Source organism: Trichosurus vulpecula, chromosome 6 (assembly GCF_011100635.1).
Source record: "Trichosurus vulpecula isolate mTriVul1 chromosome 6, mTriVul1.pri, whole genome shotgun sequence".
In the NCBI taxonomy this organism is placed as follows: Eukaryota; Metazoa; Chordata; class Mammalia; order Diprotodontia; family Phalangeridae; genus Trichosurus; species Trichosurus vulpecula.
In genome coordinates this window covers 215,110,398-215,129,216 of record NC_050578.1, presented here as the reverse complement: position 1 = coordinate 215,129,216, position 18,819 = coordinate 215,110,398, and the positions used below count along the sequence as shown (strand labels likewise).

The following is an 18,819-nucleotide window of genomic DNA, read 5'->3' as shown; positions in this document are numbered from 1 at the left end:
TGAAAGTTAGAGTCGGAAGACCTAGGGCAAGTAACTTGTGGCCAAGTCGGTTTCCTTATCTGCAAAAGGAGGTTTCTAAGGTCTCTTCCAGGTTTAAATCTATGGTGCTATGATTATTAAGGTTGAATTGGTTGGGAAAGACAGGCTGGGCCTGGATTCGGAGTCAGGAGACCTAGATTCCAAGTACCTGTTCTACCATTTACTAGCTGTGTGACCTTGAATGAACTCTCTGAGCTTCAGTTCCCTGTCTGTGAAACGAGAAGTCGGAAGCCATGGCCTCTGCTGTCCCTGACAGCTCCTGACTCTAGGATTCTGATCCCAGAGCTTTGGACTCTAACCAGGCAGGACTCTAGCTCTTTCCTTGTGGGCAGAATTCAGGAACACCACCGCCCCGCCCCGAATACGACTCAAGGCTGCCCGGAAGAGCTGGATCAGGAAGCAGCTGCTGCAGACGCAGGAAACCGCTAGGGAGGATCCGTTCTCCCGGGAGTGGGAGTGGGGCTCCCTGCAGGGAGCGCAGAGGAGGCGTGCCGTGATTCCGGGGCTGCGCGCGCTCTCCTGGGGAGGCCTGAGCTAAGGGAAGCGCTGCTGGGCGAGGAGGGGCGGGCCCGTTCCCCTTCCCCGAGGATGCGGAAGCTGGCTGCCAGCTGCGGGAGCTAGCTACATTTTAGCGGAGACTGGCGACATTGTAGCGGCTCTGGGCTGGCGGCCGGATGGGGGCTCGGAGCGCGTGGGCCGCGGCGCTACTGCTGCTCCTGGCCCTATTGCCGCGGACCTTCGCCTCCTGCCTCTTCTCGGTAGACGCCTCCACAACCACTGGGCAGCTGAAGCCTTTTTGGAAGAGCACCGGCTTCTGGTAGGCCGAGTCAGCCTCCCCGAGGCCAGTGCCTGGGACGCCTCCGGCGATCCCCTGGCTAGGACGCAGTAATTCACGCCGGCACTTGGGGTACTTGGAGGCTAGGCACCCGTACATGGGCCGTGTCCTGGATCCTTTAGGGTTGGAGCTCGACCACCATTGTCAGGGAGAGGCGAAAGAAAGATCCTTCCCCCCAAAAGAAACTCGCAGGGCTCCTTCCCTCCCCGCCTCCACTGGATTGTTTTCTCTTGTTTCAAAGGTGGCGGGCTGTCTGAGGGACTGGAGCCCCAGCTGAGTAGCGCTTTGGGGCGGGGATCGCAGCGATAGGATTCTGGGAGAGAATTCTGGGAGTGGATGGAGGGCGCCGCGAAAATTCAGTGAAGGGAAGCCGAAGTGTAAGGAGGGCAAGAGTTTGGGGCTTAGCTATCCCCCTTCCCCTCTGTGGAGCTCTACACAGAAACTCTTAGCCCGAGAAAGGGACTGACCTAACACAGGCCTGAAAGGAATCTCTTCCTCTTGGAGCCATGACCAGTGGCCACCCAGCCTTCTCTTGAAGACCTCTGGTGATAAATAACCCTGTATCCTGTGAAGCTGTCGCTTCTGTCTAGGGTGCTCAATTGGGAAGTTTTCCTTTGTACTCAGCCAAAATCTGGCTCCTGCAACTTTCTGCTTTGGATTTAGTTCTGTTCTCTTGGGTCAAACATAAATTTGACTTCTCCCTCCCATGACAGCCCTCCATATACTTCAAGGCAGAGATCATGTTTCCTGGAAGTTTTACTTGCACACAGCTGGTACTTAATGCTTGCTGAATTGACTTGAATCCAAGTTTAACATTTCTAGTTCCCTCAGCTGAATCTCTTGTGACCTGCTGAGTACTTGGTTATCAGCATCATGGAAGAGTCACAGATCCTCAGATACGCAGTTCCTCATAGTGCTTGAGGAAAAATAAATAAATTATGCACACACACATAATGTATATCTGACCACATCACTGAACTGGTAGGTGAGAGCCTCTGGCAGTATCTGGACTTCCTAAAGATAAAGCATCTTGTACTCACCTGGTCTTAATAGGAGAAACTTCAGCTCTTCTAAGTGGGGAGGGGTCTGTTAACCCCACACAGGTCTCTGTAAACAGTAGGTGCTCATCTATTGTTTCTTGAATGAATGAAGAACTTAAAATGATGACATCCTTGTTCCATATTTCAAGTATCTATGATTTCATTAATATAGGTACTCCCTCCACAGAGGGGAGCAAAACCTCTCTCTAACTTAGTAAATGTCTTTCTTTGGTGTCTCCTCTACTCTCATTGGCTCAAGCCTTCACTAGCTGTATTCCCTCCATCTTCAGGGAGCCAGTAGTAACAAACTCAGCAGTTCCATTTAACCACTTAACATCCATTAGCTTTTACAAAAGGATATTTACTTTGAGGACTTGACCACAACTAATGCACAGTCTTTTCTCCCAACCCCTTAGGGGAATGCTCACTCCCATGCCACTTCTGTCTCTGGGAAGAATAGATTCTACTTAGCTCAATTCCTCCATAGCACTGGTCTCACCAACTTCATGTTCAAATGCAATATGACTGATAGATAAACCTGCCTCTCAGCTACTGCTGGACTAAGGCCTGGATCCCAAAGATCACTTCTTGCTCCTCTGGGCATAATGCTAGACTGGCTGCAAAACCCAGACTCAGAAATGAGGGGATGATGCCAAGGAACCCTTTGCACCTTTTGAATTCCCAAAGTCAAATCTCGGCACTCCCCTCATCAGATGTCACAAGTGAAGATATCACTGAGATTCCTCTATAAGAGAAGGAAGCAGAGACTATTGCTGAAGTTGGCAAGCCTTTTTGAATTCTGCAGCCCATCAAGTAGCCTCTTCTTCATCACAGTTAGATGACTGGAACCAGTCACAGAATGTCGGAATATTCCCTGGTTGGTCTCTTCAAGATGTTTTCCTTAGATGGCATCACAATTCTCTCAGAAGCTGTTCCGTAGTATCCTTAACATAGAGAGGAAACATCTCCTTAGCAAAGGGCTAGGATCTTCACTAATTTCATTCATTTGTTGACCTGAATTAAGATGAATGGCAGTGCATTCCACTGGTGGCAAAGGTGGCATGGTAACTAAGGGAATCACCAAAGATGTAAAGTTGGAGATATGAAGGTGACTTGAGTTGGTAAAAAGCAGAATCTGCAAGCTTCCAGTACCAGAGATATGACTAAGTTGGAGCAGTCAGGGCTTTCTCCCAGAATGGAAATTTCTAAATTTGTATCGATATCTTTTGTTTTTATATAATTTCATTTCCCAGCATACCTGTCTACCTCTCCCAATCAGAAAGCCATCCTTTATAACAAAGAATGAAAAAGCATTTCATTAAAATGAACCAACATACCCTGAATGAGACATTTATATTTGGGATCCTGACCAATTTGAGAATTTTTAAAACTTTTTGCTTGACTATACATATTTGCTCTAAAGGATTTTTTTCCCTTTATTTTTTAATTTGTTGGATCAGGGAGAGGTAGGAAGGAGAGACAATAAATGCTTGCTAATTTAAAAAAAAAAAACCAACCAGAGGTAGTAGCTGCCTTAAAAGGTAGTGAGCTCCCTGTGGCTAGAAAAGTTCAAGCACAGGCTAAATCACCCATTTGTTGAGGATACCAGGGAAAGTATTCTCGCATTGACTAGGAGGTTGTTCACTATATGGCCTTTATAGTAGCTGAATCGATTATTTCATGTTTCTGGGTACCCAACACATACCTGTTACATGAGCATGAGGTATCTATGAAGATTGCTTGGGAGTGACATTTTTTTCCTTGATCTTTTTGGTTTTTCCAGCCCTCCTCTGCCCCATGAAAAGTCAGACCTGTATGATCTCAGCAAAGACCAGCAGCTCAATCTTGCCTATATTGCATCTGTCCCTCACCAGGGCATCGAACAGGTCAGGACTCACTGGTTACTGGATCTCGTCACAGCCAGGTGAGCCCTGTTCATTTTCTGGGGAACTATACAGGCAGACATGAAATTTACATGAGAGAAACACAGGGCTATGTCTTCCATCTGAGGTGGTATGATAGAAGGAAGCCAGGAGTAGGAACCAAGAGATTCTGAGATCTAGGTTCAGCTCCACCATTTCCTAGCATCATTTCCTTCCTTGGCCAAATCATTTCTCCTCTCTGGGCTTCACTTCCTTTATATAATGGAAGCACTTTCTGCTTTGTAGGTCCATGTGGCAACAGTGCTTTGCAAACCTTGAAGTGCTATATAAATGTCATTATAAATTTTTAAAAATTCTATTAGTATTATTGTTATTAATGATAGGAAGAAGGTAAGAGGATAAGCATTTACATAGCATGTGTCGTGTGCCAAGAAGTGCTAAGAGCTTTACAAACATTATCTCATTTGATTCTCAAAACAATCCTCTTTTGAGGTAAGTGCTGTCATTATCTGCATTTTGTTGCTGTTCATTTGTTTCAGTTGTATCTGCTTCTTCATGACCCCATTTGGGGTTTTCTTGGCAAAGATAGTAAAGTGGTTTGCCACTTTCTTCTCCAGCTCATTTTACAGATGAAGAAACTGAGGCAAACATAGGTTAAGCGACTTGCCTAGGGTCACACAGCTAGTAAATGTCTTAGACTGGATTTGAACTAGGGTCTTCCTAATTCCAGCACTCTATCCACTGTACCACATGGCAACTTTATTATTACATTATCATCATCACTGACGATTCTAGGAATCTCTGATTCCCCTAACAGATTTCTCTCTCCACAGACACAGATCGTAGCCCCTCTATGTTGGAACAGATAGTTTGTCATGAGTTGCTGTGGCTGAGATCTGGCTGGAATGTAGAAGTCTCTGCCCTGAGCTAGACTGGTTCTCAGGCAGGGGATACCGCGTAGTCTATCTCTGAGCCTATACCCAAAATCTTTCCAATTTGTCTGGACCTGCCAGAACTTATGCCATTCTGGCATTGCCTTCAGCAACCAAACTTTCGTGCTGTAATTTAGCTTGGAGAGGATGCTTGGGGAAGATTATTATGCTTAGAAGACTGTCTGACAAATAGTAGGTACTTTAAAAATGTTTATTGACTGACTGACAGTAATAGAGTATTATATTGTTATATTCTAGTATTTAAGAGGCAACTAGGTGGCACAATGGTTAGAGTATTGGTCTTGGAGTCAGGAAGACCTGAGTTTTAATCCGGTAGCTTCATTTACTAGCTATATGGTCCTGGGCACATCACTTAGGTAGCATCTGGGATAGCTAGGTATGAGGATAGAGCTCTGGACTTGGAATCAGGAAGACCAGAGTTCAAATCTGGCCTTTGACACATGTGATGCGACTTTGGACAAGTCACTTAACCTCTGTCTGTCCTCAGTTTCCTCATCTGTAAAATAGGGATAATACCATCTACCTTCCAGGATTGTTCTGAGGATCACATGTGAAAATGAACTCTAAAGCACTATTTAAACACTAGTTATTATTATTAATATTATTGCTAGGTATCATATGTATTATAGCAATATAATAACATACTGGAGAGGAAGTGTGGCCTAATAACTAGAGAGCCTATCACAAATTGGCATTGGTGGAGAAATCTGCCCTACCACAAGTCCTCAGCAGTGATCAGGGGATGATGGGATCAGAGATTTAGAGCTAAGAGGGATCTTAGAAGCAAGCCATCAAGTCCGACTCTGTCGTTTTATAGGTGAGGACGCTTTGCCTAGGAAGGGTAAATGTTTTTCCCAGATAATAAGTATTTGAGGCAGTCTTCCTGACTTGATGAAATCACAGGTCTGGGCCTAGCGTAGTATAATGTTATTAAGCTTTGATAAAAATTTATCTTGTCCATCATTTTTAAATCACCAAACATGTTCTATATATGCACCACTCTGAATGGTCCCACTCTTGCTTGATCTCTTCAGCTAAGCAGGTTCAGGATTGGTTAGTCCTTGAATGGGAGACTGCCAGTGACCACTCAGTGCTATAAAGAGAGTCAGAGTAGTCTGCTGGATAGAGAGCTGCCCTTGGGGTTAAGAAGCGCTTCCATTAAGTCCCACTACTGACATTTATTAATAATTTATTTAACTTCACAGAGTCCCAAGAAATTTTTTAAGACTGCAAGTTGCAAAACAATTTTTGATACGTGCTGGTGGAGGGAGTTTCCTCGCAAGCCTGTTATAAAATAAAATCACCAATTAGTTGTTAAATAAATAATATTATCAGGTGAGGGAGGTGGGAAATTTGGAACTCAAATTTTTTTTGAAAAATGAATGTTAAAATGTATTTTTATATGTATTTGGCCATCTTAGGGAGGGGAGAGGGAAGGGAGGAAGGGAAGGAGAAAATTTGAAACTCAAAAAAAATGAATGTTAAAATAAATGCTAATATTATGACAATTGAGGTAATGATGAACAATTATTAATATAATATACTATTATAACTATAAAACTAAATTATTAGTAATAATTATTAATGATAAACAATTAATATGGCATATACTTATAATATTAAATCATTGTGATTACACAAATGTGTTCCCTTGCGAAGTCCCAGGGAGTTCAGGAGTAGGAGAACATTTGACATGTCCAATGTCCTGCAGAGATATTGACTTCTTATATTACTACCTCATAACTCTGGAGTTCCTAGATCCCTGCCCTCCTAGCACAGAATGATTGTATATACTAAATAATAACTGTTTTTCTTTTGGCAAGGAACTCTGAGGGTCCTCCCCTCCCAGTTTGATTTTTTTTTTTTTGAGTTTTGATTAAAGGGGCCATCTCTTGATTAACTTCTTAAAGAGGCCTATTCACGGAGTTATTTCACTCAAAGTGAGGACCTGAAAAGACCTTAGCCTAAAAGGGCCAGGGTCTCCTAATGCATCCTGGGCCATCTCCAGTTGTCCTCATGAATATCTGGCCACTGGACCCAGATGGCTCTGGAGGAGAAAGCGAGACTGGTGACCTTGCACAGCCCTCCTTCACTCAAATGAAAGTCATCTGCAAGTCATGTCATCATTTCCCTGATGTCATGGTCCTCTTCTAGAACGAAGGACAAAGACAACAGCAAGAACGACCTCATATGAGAACACTTGAAACTCCGAAACTGGCTCTTTTGAGTCACTTTTCTCTTCTGGTCTTCATGTCTTCCCTATAAGATAGGTTGAACCGGGATTAATGCTGCCCCCATTTGGCTGATGGAGGAACTGAGGCCTGTGGTGGGTGGGGGTGGGGTGGGGAGGAGAATGACTTCAGATTCAAGTTAGTGATAGAGCCAGGACCAGAGCCCAGGACCAGGTCTCCTGATTGCTAGTTGCCTGTACTTTCTTCTGATGACATTGTCTAGGAAGGAGAATGGAAAGGGGAAAAGATGCCTAAGGAAAAGCAGAACCCATTAGGATTCTTTGGTCAGTAGATTATAAGCTCCTTGAGAGCAGGATCTGTCTTTGTTTTGGTTTGTATTTGTACCCCAGTGCTTTGCACATAGTGGGCACTTAAATGTTTATTGACTAGTGGATAGAGACTTAGAGGAAGGGACTGAAAAAGGGTCCTGATGCCTTGAAATGAATTCATTTAAATGTAAAGAGTTGCTAAGCAAATGTAATTGTATTGTTAGTCAGTGTTAAGTTTCTAATAAAACATGAAAATGTAAATATTTTAAAGACGCAAATGTAGAAAAATGGTAGAGAAGAGCTGATGCTGTGCTGGTCCCTCAGCCTCCTAGCTAGGGAAGAGCTGGGCTCAATTTTTCATATCTGCCTTTTGCCCCCAAAACAGCCACTCACAACTCCCAGGAGAGCTCAGTCTGGTGCTCCAGCTTGAGTCTGGGCCATGAATGGTGATTGTCAGTATGGGCTATAGCCTGGTCCTGGAAGGAAGAGATGGAAGGGAGGAAGGTGATGCAGGGATAGGATGGGCAGGCTTCTCCTCAGCTTCTGGCAGTGGGATGCTGAGGGATGAGAACCCTAGCTTCATCTGCCTATTTCCTTAAGTCCCATTTGGTTGAGGAAGAAGGGAGAAATTAGTGGACAGAACATCCCTTAACCTACTGTGTAATCTGTAGATTTCTTACTGGCTGAAAAGAATCTGGAAAAAAATGGCCAAGTTTGGCATAGGGGTTGCCATTCTCATTCTCTCATTCTCTCTCTCTCCGCCCCCTCCCTCCCTCTCCCCCTCTTTCCCTCTCTTCCTCTTTCCCACTCCCTCTCCTCCTCTCTCTCTCTTCCTATCTCCCTCTTTCCTCTCTAATGGGGGATATACCAGGCCTAGAGAAAACTCTGGGCTAAGTTAGATGGAGGAAACTCTAATCTGACAGAATAATTTAGGAAGTCTAAGTAACATCCTCTCTGGGACTAGGCTGCTTTCCTTCATCTGTACTTCTAGTGACCTTGCCTAGTTTTATTTCTCAGGCTGCATAGTCTTTTCCTCTTAGAAAATGAATGCATGTGTCCTGTAGTACGTGGAGCCAGGGAAGGAGAAAAGGGGGCCAGATGGTACCAGACTTGGGCATCCAGTTAAGGTGGTGTTGGCAGTGTCAGGAGAAGGGAGTGGGTCATTTGGGGTCATGGGCAGCAGACTAATAGATCCTTCCAGCCAGACTGAACCTTAGTGGTCATATAATTCAGATCTTCATCTTACATCCATAAAACGGGAATGCTAGCTAATAGCACCTCCCTCCCAGGGTTGTTGTGAGAATCAAGTAAGATAATAATATATAATTGTAAAATGCTAAGCAGAGTGCTTGGCACATAGTAAAAGCTATATAAATGTGGTTGTTGTTATTGTTATTATTATAAAAAGGGAGAAAACCAACTCCTAGTACTCAGCTGGGCATCTAGGTGGCACAGTGGATAGAGCACTGGGCCTGGAATCATCTTCTTGAGTTCAAATATGGTCTCAGACAAGTACTTACAGGCTGAGCGATCCTGGACAAGCCACTTAACCCTGTTTGACTCAGTTTCCTCATCTGTAAAATGAGCTGGAGAAAGAAATGGCAAAGGACTCCAGTATCTTTGCCATGAAAACCCAAAATGGTATCACAAAGAGTCAGACACCACTGAAAAATGACTGGACAACCACAAAAGTAGTCAGCTAGGTGGTATGGTGGCTAGACACTGGGTCTGGAGTCAAGAAGACATGAGTTCAAATGTAGTCTCAGACCCTTACTAGCTATGTAACCCTAAGCAAGTATTTTAACCTCAGTCTGCTTCAGTTTCCTCATCCGTTTGGATGATAATAACACCTACCTACTAGAGTGTTAAGGATTTGTACATCACTTAGCACACAGTGCCTGGCGAATTTTATAAATGTTTCCTTCCTTCCGGGCAAAGGACTTGTCCAAGATGATACGGCTAGTGAATAGCTGGGCTATGAACCCAGCAATGTTGCAGGTCAGGGACTCAGCAGGTTGATTTGGAAGACTGGGGGCTGTGGGAAGGTTTCAGAAGTAGTGAAAAAGAAAAAGCTCTGGGACCAAGAGCAAAGGTTCCCAGGATTGGCTCCAGAAGGAATCTAGAAAACAGGGAATGTTGACTGAGGTCTGTGTGACTCAAGAGGGAGGGAAGAAAGTGGAGAAGGGCAAGGAATCAAATAGATTAAGAAATGACATTATGACCTGTAGCTGGTAAGATCTGAGGGATCCCCAAGGAAGACCTTCTCCCTGGAATACCTCCATCCATTCCTATCATGACTGCCTGAGAGTCTACTGATGAAGATTCATTCTTTTTTTTTTTTTTTTTGAGGCAGTCGACATTAAGTGACTTGGCCAGGGTCACATAGCTAGTTAGGGTCTGAGGACTGATTTGAACTCAGGTCTTCCTGACTGCAGGGCCTGTGTTCTATCCAATGAGCCACCTAGCTGACCTGCTATTCTTTTTTTTTTTCCCTTGGAGGTTTTCTGGTCTTCTAGAATCACGTGTTTGGAAGGTATCATCTAGCCCAGGAGTGGGGAACCTGCAGCCCCCTATGGCCTTCTAGGTCCTTGGGTGCAGCCTTTTGACTGAGTCCTAGTTTTACAGACCAAATCCTTCTATTAAGGGGGTTTGTTCTGTGAAGTTTGGATTCAGTCAAAGGACTGCACTTGAGGACCTAGAGGGCCACAGGTAGCCTGGAGGTCTCAGGTTCCCCGCTCTGCCCAACCTCCTCATCTTGGAAATTGAGGCCTTGTAATAGTAATTAAGGTGGGACTTTTTGCTGTTGACCTTTAATGATTCTGGCCTTTGTTTGAATGGGGCAGATAAAGTGGGATGTTTTTGTATTTCTCAGCACTGAGATAGTTGGGAGTCATTGATTTGTATCTGATGTGATATTGAGGGTGGGGAACTTTTCCACACCCAGCCTGGGTGAGGTGGGGGCTCTGGGGGCCCTGAACAGGATATATAAGCACAGAGGTTAGCATTCTCTCTCGGAGCTCTGCACCACAGCAGGAGTGGCGTGTGACTCTGGGCCAGCTGTTGTAATGAGCTCCCTGGCTGAACACTCAGATGTTGATAACTACGAATTGTATTTGGTCTGTAATTCAGGGTGCTGGTTTTTTCCCCTGAACTAAGTATATGATGTTTGTATGCTGGGTCAAAGTAAGATTGTTAACCCCTTAACATTGCTTTCCTCAGTAAAGCAGATCAAAAGGACCTGGGCTTGCAGCATTCTGCGAGCTGGTTGTTGTTGGTTTTACACCCCGCCCCCCCACAGCAGCTGCTAGCCGGATTGTTGATACAGGCCTATAGCGGCTGTGGGCCCTATTCAAAGTGATAGTAAATGTGGATGCTTCAGAGAGGCTTACTGCCATACATTTTATCAATTGTGTGTGTGTGTGTGTAGCTTAATAGCGAATGGGACAAAGGAAGGCAGAGGGAGGTGTATTTGTTGCCTAGTGAGGCCTTATCTTGGGTCTGCAGTTCTCCCCTCCTTCATAATCATGGTGGGAGGGGCTGGGAGCTCTATCAGGGCAGTTGAGATGTGGGGCCAGGAAGGCTACAGCCAGTAGCCCAAAGAAGGAGCCCACCCTCTCTTGTCCTGGAACGCTTTCCTCAGGTAGATAAAAGTGCAGAGAAACTCTCCAGTTTCCAGAAGCTTGTAGCTTCCTTCAGATTTTATTCCTTTGATCCGGTTCCTTCTTGAGAAGCCAACAGAGAAGTCTGATCCAAGTGTATAGCTTAGTACTTAGCCTATCAACTCTAATAATTGTAAAAAAAACAGCCAGGGTGTCAGTTTAAGGTTTACAAAGCACTTCCCCCACAACAACTTTGTGAGGTAGGCTGTATGAGTCTCACTCTCCCCATTTTCCAGATTAACAAACCGATGCCCAGAGAGTTAGAGCAGCCTGCCGAAGTCACTGGTTAGTAAGTGTCAGAACTGGAATTTGAACCCAGATCTCTTGACTTAAAGTCCAGCATTCTTTCCTCTATACCCACTGCCAACAACAACTACAAAAGTGTATGGAGAGGGGTGGGTGTGTGTGACCGGAAGAGGTGGCTAGGGTGGGGCTGCCTGTATGGGGGTGTTATATGTGAATATGTGGGGGAGAGAAGGAAGTGCATTGGTGTGTCTGTGAGAAGGACAGGAGCTTTTAGAAGTTTATGAGTATGTGGGTGTGCAGGGGGGGAGGGGAGGCATTTGTATTTTTGAATACTTGCTGTTCGCCATTACACTTTTTTTGCCATCCCCAAGACAAGGAGAGTTCTACCTGTTATAGAAACACACAGATAACTATGATGTGAGGTTCATAGAATCACAAAATTGCCAAGCTGAAAGAGAGTCTTTCTAGTCCAACACAAGCTGAAGATACATTCATTCATTCATTCATTCAACAGGCATTTATTAAGCACCTACTGTGTTCAGAGGTCTGGGCCTGGGTTGGCCCAGGACAGACAGCCCTGTGCAGATGCCCAGTGTAACTGTAAGGCACACTTGGGTGTGGTGTCTTTTTGTGGACATAGTGACAGGTTTTCAGACCTTTCACCTCCTCTTCCTTCGTGACTGTAACCAGGAGGGAAAGCCCCAGGCTGACAGACCTCAGGCTATTGGGCTCTTCTTAGATAACAGAAAGTAGACGTTTAATAATGGCTAGAATTTTTTTCCCAAAAAGTAATATTTCTAGGATCATAGGATTGAGAGCTAGAAAGGACCATAGAAATGATCTATCGAACTGAGGCTCAGAGAAGACCTACGTAAGGCTACCCAGCTTGTGAGTGGGAGCTCTGGGATTCGAACCCTTAACAGCGTTTGCTTCCAAAGCAGGGATTCCAGGCTGCCTTTGCCCCTCCCCCCCTCCCAAGGCTCGGTGTGGGAGTGTGTTCCTGGGCTGTCTCTTAAGGGCCATCAGGAGTCTGAGTCCTAGACAGTGGAGTCCATCATTTGCTCCCTGGCCCGGACAAACTGCACCGCCCCGTGCACGCTGTAGAACAGTAATTCCTTCATGCTTGGGTCTTCATTACCAAAGAAGCCCCCTCTCTTCAGAGAATCTGTCACAGATGTGTTGCAGCCGGCGAGGAGGATGTCAATGTTCATGGCCCTGTACTCTTTCTGTACATTTTTAAGTGTGCTAATGCCAGCAGTGTCTAGGAATAGCACTGAGGAGCAGTCGATGATGATGGTGTGAAATTCACTTTGTTTAGGAACCAGGTGACAGGTGGTATCAGCTTGGCCCAATTCTCTAAGGACTCCCTTTTCAACATGCCTCCCGTCCACCGTAGGCTTCCCCCTCTCACACTTTTTCCTCTTTGCTGCTTCTAATGCAGGGTCTAGGCCTGTCATCTTGTAGAGGGATTTTAGGAAGAAGTCCTTGTTTGCATAGTAGAGGGGGGCCTCAAACCGAAATATCTTGATCTTGGGGACAGGGAGAAGGTTTTCATATCGTTTGCTGTCTTCGTAGAAAATGGTGTTCTCAATTTGGCCCAGCAAGGCCACACGTGGATGCTGCGTGCGGCCCACGACACAGAGCATGGAGAAAAGGACACCGACCAGGAGCCCAATTTCAGTGCTGATGAGGGCACAAGAGGCCATGGTGACGCACCATATCAGGGCATCCATTTTGTTCACCCGGTACTGCCTGGGCACATCTCTGAACTTCCACAGAGCCCCCTTCAAGCTGACGATGATGATGCAGGCCAGGACGGATTTCTGTAAGGAGTAGAACAATGGAGCCAGGAACAGTAGCACCAATAATACCACAGTGGCACTGACCACACTGGACACTTGGGTGTGGCACCCTGTGGAGGTCTTGACTAGGCTTTTAGCCAAAGCTGCACTGGTGGTGAAGGAGTGAAAGAAGGATGGGATTATGTTGCAGAAGCCAATCGCAAACATCTCTTGGTTGGCCTTGATGGTGTAGCCATAATTCTTGGCAAACATCTCTGACAGTGAGACCGTGAAGGCAAATCCAATGATGGCTACGGGAATGGCATCTAGCGCTACACGGTGCATCAGCCCAAAGTTGGGCACCTTGGGGGGAATGAACCCAGTGGGAATGTCCCCAGAGATGCTGGAGCCGTAGCGCTCATGGAGATTCCCAAAGTGGGATACCAGGGTGGCTGTGACGATGACAACCAGCTCTGTGGGGAGAGGAATCTTCATCTTTTTCTTATACCTGTCTGCTAGCTCCTTGGCTGTCACCAGCACCGTTAAGCAGATAGCGCTGGTGATGACATCGCAAACATTTGCCTGGGTGATATTGCGAATCATGTTCACCCATGTGGCGAGGAACATGCCATATCCCTGGTGACGGGGGATCTTTATTCCAAAGAGGTATTTGACTTGGGAGGTTAAGATTGTTAAGGAAGCCCCCGTTGCAAACCCATCCAAAAGAGGTTGTGAGAGGTACGTGGAGACAAAACCAAGGCGAAAAAGTCCCATGAGAACCTAGGAACAGAATATGGAGTGTCAGCTGATTAGGGAAAAGGGGCAGGTGAAAAATTTAGGACCAAATAATGAATCTAGAACTACACAAACTCAAATACAGATGGGGGCCATCAACCTACATAAGGATCCCTGCAAGCCATGTATTGACTTAGTTTTAAAATGTAATGTTATTGATGTTTTATTACATTTTTATTTGTTTTGTTAAATATTTCCCATTATATTTTAATATGGTTTAGGCCACACTCAGGATGTTGCTGACTGGCTTTTGGCACCTCTTCTTTTAAATATAGAATGTGGAACTTGAAAGAACCTAAGAGATCATACAGTTCAACCCTCTCATTTTACATTCAAGAAGACTGAGGCTCAGAGAAAGAATGGGCTTGCCTAAGGTCACTTAGTGAGTCAGTGTCTGAAAAAATGTCTCCCCTTATTTCACCATTCCTGGGATTTCATCATTAGAGAGGCATTCCTTTCAGGGAAAGCATGGATCCACAGTGGATCAATTATATGTGTAGAGGTGAAAAACACCAGAGGGGAGAAAGGGTTTATGTCTAAAAGGGCCCCACAAAGGCTTACAGGCATTTTAATCAGGAAGGTAACCCAGACATTGCTTTTAAACCATACCTTCCCACTTTCAGTGATCCATGGTTTTATCAATGTAGGTCTTCCCTGAACTGGTGCAAATCACAGCCCCAACATGGATCCTATTTATTTAAAACAGTCTGTTTTGGGCTGATGCAATTGAAAAACTTCATTTGTGACAGTAGAAAGAAAAACTTCATATATCATAGTAGAAAGGTTGAGGGACTTAGAATTAGGGGCTGTGTTCCCTCCATTTTTATATGGGGGAAAGTGAAGTTAAGAGTTGTGAGATTACTTTGTCCAGGGTCACATAGTCAGTTAGTGACAGAGTCAGGATTAGGTGCCTTGTCTCCTGGCCATGCAATTTCTTCATTATGCCGAGTTGGTTTTCCCCTAAATGAACACGCTCCTGGGGCCCAATGCTGCCTTCTGAGCACTGTCATTACTAACAAGAGAATAATTTTCCCTATTAATATTGTACCCACAGGGTGTGGAACATTGCATTCATTGTCAATTTTTTTTTTTTGCTACATTGAGAAGTTTTGATGATTTTTTTCCCTTTTTCTAGAAAAACATTCTTTGTCAAAAGGAATGCCTTTCTGCAGGAGGAGGATAGGTATGTAATACAGGGAAATCTGTAAAAGCAGTCCATGTGATTGGATTCAGTCAATGGGATGCACTCAAGGACCTAGAGGGCCACATGTGGCCTGGAGGCCACAGATTCCCCACCCCTAGAGCATATTCATTAATTCCTGATTCCACACCTTTGCTCCTTCTTGCTATTTTCCAGTCTCTGGTTGCTGAAACTGAAGAGCTGTGTCTGAATCTTGGCTCTGTCATTTCCTAGCGCTATGACTGGGCCGGTCTCTTCATTTCCCTGGATCTCATTTTCCTCCTTGGTAAAATGGCTATTGTAATCTTTGTACAATTATTCAGAAGACTACCATCCCCTTTGTGAGGAAGGTCTTATGTGGTCATTATGGACTTTATCGTTGGTGCCATCATTACTAGGAATGCTGGTCATTTTTGATACTCTGACTTTGCAAAATGTCACCCACCCTTCAAGACTCCTTCCTTTCTGAAGCCTCCCTAATGGCTGTTTGTACCTGGCAGATGTCAGGAAGTCATACACTGCCCAATATTTGTGGTTATCTTTTTTTGTCCCCCTGATCTCAGAGATAAACCAAAGAAAGGCCCAGGCACTGTCTTATCCTCTCCTCCTGATACTGAGCATGTAATAAAATCACAGACTTGCAAAGTATCGGAGCAGGAAGAGACCTCAGAGACCATCTAGTCCAGGGGTTCTTAATCTGGGGTCCATGGGCCTCCAAAGGGTGTGGGGATAGATTTCAGGAAGGCCATAAACTTGGGTGGAAAAAAATTACATCATTATTTTCATGAACTTCCTAATGACATTTAGCATTTTCTTCAATATAATTAAAAAAAAACCAAACCATGATTCTGAAAAAGACAAAAAGAAAAAAAATAATAGTAATTTGGAAATATTTAACAAAACAAGCAAAAATACAATAAAATATCTAGAGGCTATTTTTTTAAAAAACATGATTCTGAGAAGGGGTCTGTAGGTTTCACTGAAGCCATGGTAAAGATTACAGTTTTACATGACTGATACGGAAGTATGTTTAATATAATTGTACATATATAGACAATATCAGATTATATGCCATCTTAGGGAATGGGGAGGGGAAGGAGGGAGGAGAAATTTAGAACTCAAAATTTTATAAAAGTGAATGTTGAAAACTAAAAATAAATAATTTTTTTTAAAAAAGGTTATAGTTTTAGAACTGGAGATCATTTAGAGCAATTCTGTCATTTTATAGATGAAGAAACTGAGGCCCAAAGAGACTTGCCTGGAATCAGACAGTTACTAAAGGGGGGCATGTCATGTACCTCACTCATGTCAGAGGCAGAGAAGCAGGTCTTCGTATCCATTCATTTAGTAGTCTTGGGGTCTGCCACTGACTAATTATGAAACTCTGGGCATGTGATTGCTTCTCTCTAAGCATCAGTTTACACTTCTATAAAATGGGTATTTGGGGAACATCAAATAATATAAGAGTTATGAGAAAAGCTTTCTAAGAGTAGGTAAATGGTCAGCCTTTTTTCTGCTGCCTTATTATGCTTTGAAGGTGATTTTGGGTTCTTGAAGGTTATGTCATAAAGTTAGAGCTAGAAAGGGTTTGAATCAGTGGGAGGGAGCCTTTTTGTTGGGCTGGGACTCTTACCTGATAGACCCCCGCCAGGAAGGTCAAGGCCGTAGCAATGCTGATGGCGTAACATTCCTTGCCACATTCTGGACCCATGCCCCCCAGATCCAAGTCAGACTCTGGGAAGGTCTTGTTACTGCCATTTCTGCTGGCTTGGGAGATGTCCTCATTCAGGTCAAACCCAGCCAGCTGTAATTCTTTGTCTACCACTTGGCCCACCATGAGGCTGAGCAGGCTGAAGATGCCCACAGACACGTGCCGGGAGGTGCCCATTAGGAAATAGATGATATTGGCGAAGAAGGACGTGTAGAGGCTGTAGATGGGCTTTAGGCCTGCAAGCAGGGAGTAGGCAATGGCTTGAGGGACCAAGATGACTCCGATGACGAGGCCAGACATGATGTCACCCATGATGTATTCTCTAAAGCGGTACTTAGGAAGCCAGCCTATCACAGGGAAGAAGCCCAGAACAGCATCCTTCAGCCTGGCAGGGGTCAGGGAGCAGTTCCTTCTTAGTTTGGCCTTTGCCATCTCTCGAAGGCCTTTCTGAGATGGAGCTTGTCTCTGGATGAGCATGGGAATCTGCAGCCCAGGATCTGCTCTCTCCAGCTCAGCTTGCCCGTCCATCTTGGGAGCATTCATGCTGTCTGTAGGTGTGCCTGCAGGAGAAAGAAACAAGTGTCAGCCAGAAGCCCTACTGCCGCCAAAATTAGGAGACCTCAGCTCTTCTCAGATGTGCCAGCCCAAGGGTCCCAACCTCTTGTTCTTTTATTTTTATTCAGAGGGAGAAGGTGGTATTTTATTTACCATAGGTTCCCAAAGTGGGCAATACTGCTCCCTGGGGGCCACCAGAACAATCCAGGGCAGGCAGTAGTAGCCTTGGGTGCAGTGGGGGGGGTGTGTTGAATATAAATAAGGGGGAGGTGGAAGCATAAGGAAATAAGAGAAGATAAGAAAATTTTGAAAAACCATCCATACATGTTTCATTTGTTGTATAACAGAGTTAAAATCATAATGAGTATATTATTTTCCAAATACACAAAATGCAAGTTATATTTGATCAATAGTCAAGTCTGCTGACAGGTTTTAACAAGCAAGTGTTGGCAGTTGATTGTGTTGTGCATTGTCAGAAGTCCAGCATGCATTGGCAGGAATATGTGGAGATAACATCTTTCACAATACAATACTATATGGTTACATGATGTAATATTGTGTCATCAAAATTTCAATGCAGGAAAAACCCCACAAATTTATAATAAATTATTAAATTTAAGATGCATCATTTTTAAAAAAATTTATATATTTTTTGAAATGACTCAAATTTTAAAAAATACCATTAAAGGGCTAAAGAAAGTAGATTTCCAGGGGGGTACTGAGTAATTGTTTTTAAAGGGGGTGGTAGGCAAAATGAGTTTAGCAACCTCTGATTTAGACACTTAATTCCCAGTCTCACATCCTTTACATACCACATAGATCCCCAGCATCCTTCAAAGCCTACCTCTGTACTACTACCTACATGAGGTTTTTCCTCCCTTCCGCCCCCACCCCCAGCCTTTTGCCTCCTGCTTCTTGCAGATTTCTAGTTCCCTCCTTAAATTTAGATCAAATAATTGGACGCACCTACATATACATGTAGTAGTCTTCCCCATAGAACGTAAGCTTCTTGAAGGTAGGGATTGTTTCTACATTTAAGTTTCTGTCTCCAGCATTTGAGACAGTGGCTTGTATAAAGTAGACACTTTATAAATATCTGTTGAATAGAATTAAGTGCTTGCGGCTGTTTACATAGTTTATATAGTGCTTAATCATTTTTTATTATGAACTTGACAATCACGAACAGACATGTCCACAGACAATGGGTATGAAAAGAAGTTTATGTGTGAAACTATGCATCTATTTCATATAGCTTCTTTAAAAAGTATAAACCCAAATTAATACAGCAACTCCAACACTACCCTGCTTGTCGTCTGCCCTCTTGGATGACACAGTATTTGCACACCACTTATAGAATTACACACTTGCCACTAATAGGTTTTTTAAAAATATTTTCCCCCCAATTACGTGTAAAAACAATTTTTAACATTCTTTTAAAAAAATTTTAGAGTTCCAAATTTTTTCCCTCCCTCATTCCTCCCTGAGATGGTCAGCAATTTGATACTGGTTGTACATGAGTAATCGTGGAAAACAGCTAATAGCTTTTTGTATCACTTACATTTCCAGATCACGGGCCATTTTGGGACTTATCCACCATTTGTGGGCAGCCAGGTGGCGCAGTGCATAGGGTGCTACCTAGATA

The 18,819-nt window shown here is 44.1% G+C and overlaps 2 protein-coding genes across 6 annotated transcripts in view; one reads left to right on the top strand and one right to left on the bottom strand.

The window, feature by feature from the left end:
• The first annotated feature begins 466 nt into the window (after positions 1-466).
• The window catches only part of IDUA (alpha-L-iduronidase), an 82,377-nt gene continuing 64,024 nt past the window's right edge, over positions 467-18,819 (top strand). For all 5 annotated transcript variants that reach the window (XM_036763541.1, XM_036763540.1, XM_036763539.1 and 2 more), the window contains exons 1-2: positions 467-856; positions 3,698-3,838. In XM_036763541.1, coding sequence (XP_036619436.1) covers positions 714-856; positions 3,698-3,838 — 284 coding nt within the window. In that variant the 5' untranslated portion in view covers positions 467-713. The remainder of the gene's footprint in view (positions 857-3,697; positions 3,839-18,819) is intronic.
• SLC26A1 (solute carrier family 26 member 1) lies at positions 12,193-17,165 on the bottom strand. Its single transcript, XM_036763535.1, has 2 exons — positions 16,545-17,165; positions 12,193-13,716 (listed from the first exon to the last, which is right to left on the bottom strand). Exons 1-2 carry the CDS (start codon positions 17,163-17,165, stop codon positions 12,193-12,195), a joined length of 2,145 nt encoding a protein of 714 aa, XP_036619430.1.